The sequence below is a fragment of the Penaeus chinensis genome, chromosome 7 (assembly GCF_019202785.1).
Source record: "Penaeus chinensis breed Huanghai No. 1 chromosome 7, ASM1920278v2, whole genome shotgun sequence".
NCBI lineage: Eukaryota > Metazoa > Arthropoda > Malacostraca > Decapoda > Penaeidae > Penaeus > Penaeus chinensis.
The window spans coordinates 17,628,055-17,631,884 of record NC_061825.1 but is presented as its reverse complement, the minus strand read 5'-3'; the positions used below and the strand labels follow the sequence as shown (position 1 = coordinate 17,631,884).

The following is a 3,830-nucleotide window of genomic DNA, read 5'->3' as shown; positions in this document are numbered from 1 at the left end:
ACATCAGGAAGCCATTGTGAAGACGTCAAAAACCACTCTGCCCAAAAACACCCCCTGTGAAGAGGTCAGGAACCACTCGGCCTGAATACATCCACTGTGAAGACGTCAGGAACCACTCTGCCCGAAGACATCCACTTTGAAGACGTCAGGAACCACTTGGCTTAAATACATCCATTCTGCAGACGTCAGGAACCCCTCGGCTTGAAGACATCCATTGTTTAGACGTCAGAAACAATTCTGCCCGAAGACACCCACTGTGAAGGAGTCAGGAACATGAAGATACCCCCTGTGAAGGAACAACTCTGCCCGAAGACACCCCCTGTGAAGACGTCAGGAACCATTCTGGCTGAAGACACCCTGTGAAGACGTCAGGTACCACTGCCCGAATACACCCCTTGTAAATACGTCAGAAACCACTCTGCCTGAAGACACCCCATGTGAAGACGTCAGGAACTTTCTGCCTGAAGTAGTCACCTATCCAAGCCAAGAGCTTTCCTCTCATTCCCTTCTGGATCAGGCTTTCCTGAATGGCAATGACTTGCCAGTTCAAAAGCCTTCTCCAGGTCAAGGAATACCACCACAGCTGGGCCCTTGCTGATTGTACTTAAGTGCATGGCTATGCTGTGTGCTGTGTCCATGCCCCTTGTGAACCCGTGGAGTTGTTCGTGCGGGGGTCCCGTTTTCCATTGAAGCCGGTTTAGTACCATCCTCTCAGCCGTCTTGGCCAGGCAGCTGAGCAGAGAGATGGGGCGGTACTTCCCCGGGGAACCTGAAGACACCCCTTGTGAAGACATCAGGAACCATTCTGCCTGAAGTCGCCCCCTGTGAAGACATCAGGAACCACTCTGACCAAAGACACCCCCTATGAAGACGTCAGGCACCACTCTGCCTGAAGACACCCCCTGTGAAGACGTCAGGAACCACTCTGCCTGAAGACACCCCCTGCGAAGACGTCAGGAACCCTTCTGCCTGAAGACGCCTCCTGTGAAGACGTCAGGAACCATTCTGCCTGAAGACGCCCCCTGTGAAGACGTCAGGAACCATACTGACCGAAGACAACCCCTATGAAGACGTCAGGAACCACTGCCTGAATACACCCCCAAAGACACCTCCTATGAAGACGTCAGGAACCTCTCTGCCCGAAGACACCCCCTGTGAAGACGTCAGAAACCACGCTGCTTGAAGACACCCCCTGTGAAGATGACAGGAACCACTCTGCCAGAAGACACCCACTGTGAAGACGTCATGAACCACTCTGCCTGAAGACACTCCCTGTGAAGACGTCAGGCACCACTCTGCCCGTCAGGAATCCGAAGACACCCCTGTGAAGATGTCAGGCGACTCTGCCCGAAGACACCCCATGTGTATTTTTTAAAAATAAATCACAGACTGAAATTCATTGAAGATCTTAAAACACTGAAATGGATTATTCATAATCGAATTTGTTTATATACAATATTTCCAGGCGAAAATTACATAATTAAAGAGACCTGTGTGTATTCTTGAATTTCCCATTGACATTCCGTGAATGATGCGACGCATGGGGCTGTTATTCTAGCAGGAATTAGAAAATATCAAGTGCTCCTTTTTAACATTTTTATGAATCTGTAACGTCAGATATTTTTGCCTTTATATATGAAATTGGATGAACTGCATGGAGCTGTGTTGGTGATGTAATATCGGGAAACAACGTTGCGAAATAGTGTTGGGTTATCTGTGAATTTAACGAAAAAGAAGCATTTGTAATTCATGTTTATTAGCTAATCTTGTATTTCAAAAGAAATATATGGTTTGCCATGAATACTCTCTATGAGGACGTCAGGAACCACTCTGCCCGAAGACATTCGCTGCGAAGCCGCCATTCTGACCGATGTCACTTAACATTAAGTAAACCATTAGAATAGAGTAATAGAACAGTGCCATCAAGAGATATTTCATGATTTAATCATTTCAATTTCTATTCAAATTTCTATACACATTACTTCTGATGTGCAATAAACCACTAATACAACTCCATTCTACCCGAAGACACGCCCTTTGAAGAATCCAAGTTCCACTCTGCTCGAAGACACTCCCTTTGAAGAACCACTACGCCCGAAGACATCCACTGTGAAGACACCAGGAACCTGAACACACCCTATGTGAAGACATCAGGAAACACTCTGTCTGAAGACACACTGTGAAGACGTCAGGAACCACTGCCCGAAGACAACCTTTGTGAAGACGTCAGGAACCACTCTGACGGAAGGCACCCCTTGGGCAGACGTCAGGAACCATTCTGCCTGAAGACGCCCCCTGTGAAGACGTCAAGAACGACTCTGTCCGAAGATACCCACTGTGAAGACGTGAGGAACCACTCTGCCCGAAGACGCCCCCTGTGTAGACGTCAGGCACCACTCTGTCCGTCAGGAACCCGAAAACACCCCCTGTGAAGACGTCGTACCACTCTGTGTTAAGGCACCCCCTGCGAAGTCGTCTGGAACCACTCTGCCGGAAGACACCCCCTGTGAAGACGTTAGGAACCCGAAGATGTCAGGAACCACTCTGCCTGAAGACATCCTGTGAAGACGTCGGACCACTCTGTCTGAAAGCACCCCCTGTGAAGACGTCGTACCCCTCTGTCTGAAGACACCCTGTGAAAACGTCAGGAGCCACTCTGCCGGAAGACACCCTCTGTGAAGAAGTTAGGAACCCGAAGACGTCAGGAACCACTCTGCCTGAAAACACTCCCTGTGAAGAAGTCGGGAACCTGAATATACCATGCCATCACGGGTTAAAAAACGAAAACACTGATGTGCATAAACCTAGAGCTCGCTATACAGAATTAAATCCCGAATAACGTAACTTAGAACCTACACACTCGAAGTCATGAAACCAACTGAACTTATCATCGGCTAACTGCAGTATATGTACAGAAATCCAGTAAGGTTTACCGCACAGGTAGTGGGGGAACCGGGAAAGGATCCGTGTGAAGGAGAACGGTGTTGACCTCGCTTAACCGGATGACGTTACGAAGGAGAATTTGGGTATTTTCATTCCGGGAAAATACAGATACTGCATTGTTTTGTTGTTAAATAATCATAAATGATGATTATTAACTACAGAAGTTTCATGTATTGAGATATTATATTTCATGTGTGTATACATTTATATATACATACATACACACACATGTATATGTATAATTACACACACGCTCCCTTTGAAGACGTCAGGAACCACTCTGCCCGAAGACATCAACTGTGAAGACGCCAGGATCCTAAAGACACCTTATGTGAAGATATCAAGAAACACTCTGCCTGAAGACACCCTCTGTGAAGACGTCAGGAACCACAGCCCGAATACACCGCCTGTGAAGACGTCAGGATCCAATCTGCCAGAAGACACCGCCTGTGAAGACAGTCAGAAAAATTTTGCCCGAAGACATCCACTGTGCCACTTGCCTTAAAGACATCCATTGTTTAGACGTCAGGAACCATTCTGCCCGAAGACATCCATTGTTTAGACGTAAGGAACCACTCTGCCCGAAGACTCCCCTGTGAAGACTTCAAGAACCACTGCCTGAAAACACACCCTGTAAAGTCAGGAACCACTGACTGAATACACCCCCTGTAGAGTCGGGAACCACTGCCTGAATACACCCCCTGTAGAGTCGGGAACCACTACCTGAATACACCCCTAAAGACACCTCCTATGAAGACGTCAGGCTCGAAGCCTCTGCCCGAAGACACTCCATGTGAAAAAGCCAGGAACCACTCTGCCTGAAGACACCCACTGCAAAGACGACAGGAATCCCTCTGCCCGAAGACACCCCCTGTGAAGAAGTCAGG

General features: G+C 48.0%; 1 protein-coding gene across 1 annotated transcript in view; it reads left to right on the top strand.

The window, feature by feature from the left end:
* The window catches only part of LOC125026894 (mucin-2-like), an 11,344-nt gene extending 7,896 nt beyond the window's left edge, over positions 1-3,448 (top strand). Inside the window, exons 10-18 of the mRNA XM_047615494.1 lie at positions 8-64; positions 223-359; positions 791-872; positions 1,031-1,122; positions 2,084-2,179; positions 2,264-2,345; positions 2,410-2,561; positions 2,629-2,732; positions 3,234-3,448. Of these exons, the coding sequence (XP_047471450.1) occupies positions 8-64; positions 223-359; positions 791-872; positions 1,031-1,122; positions 2,084-2,179; positions 2,264-2,345; positions 2,410-2,561; positions 2,629-2,732; positions 3,234-3,448 (1,017 nt within the window). The remainder of the gene's footprint in view (positions 1-7; positions 65-222; positions 360-790; positions 873-1,030; positions 1,123-2,083; positions 2,180-2,263; positions 2,346-2,409; positions 2,562-2,628; positions 2,733-3,233) is intronic.
* Positions 3,449-3,830: the final 382 nt, after the last annotated feature.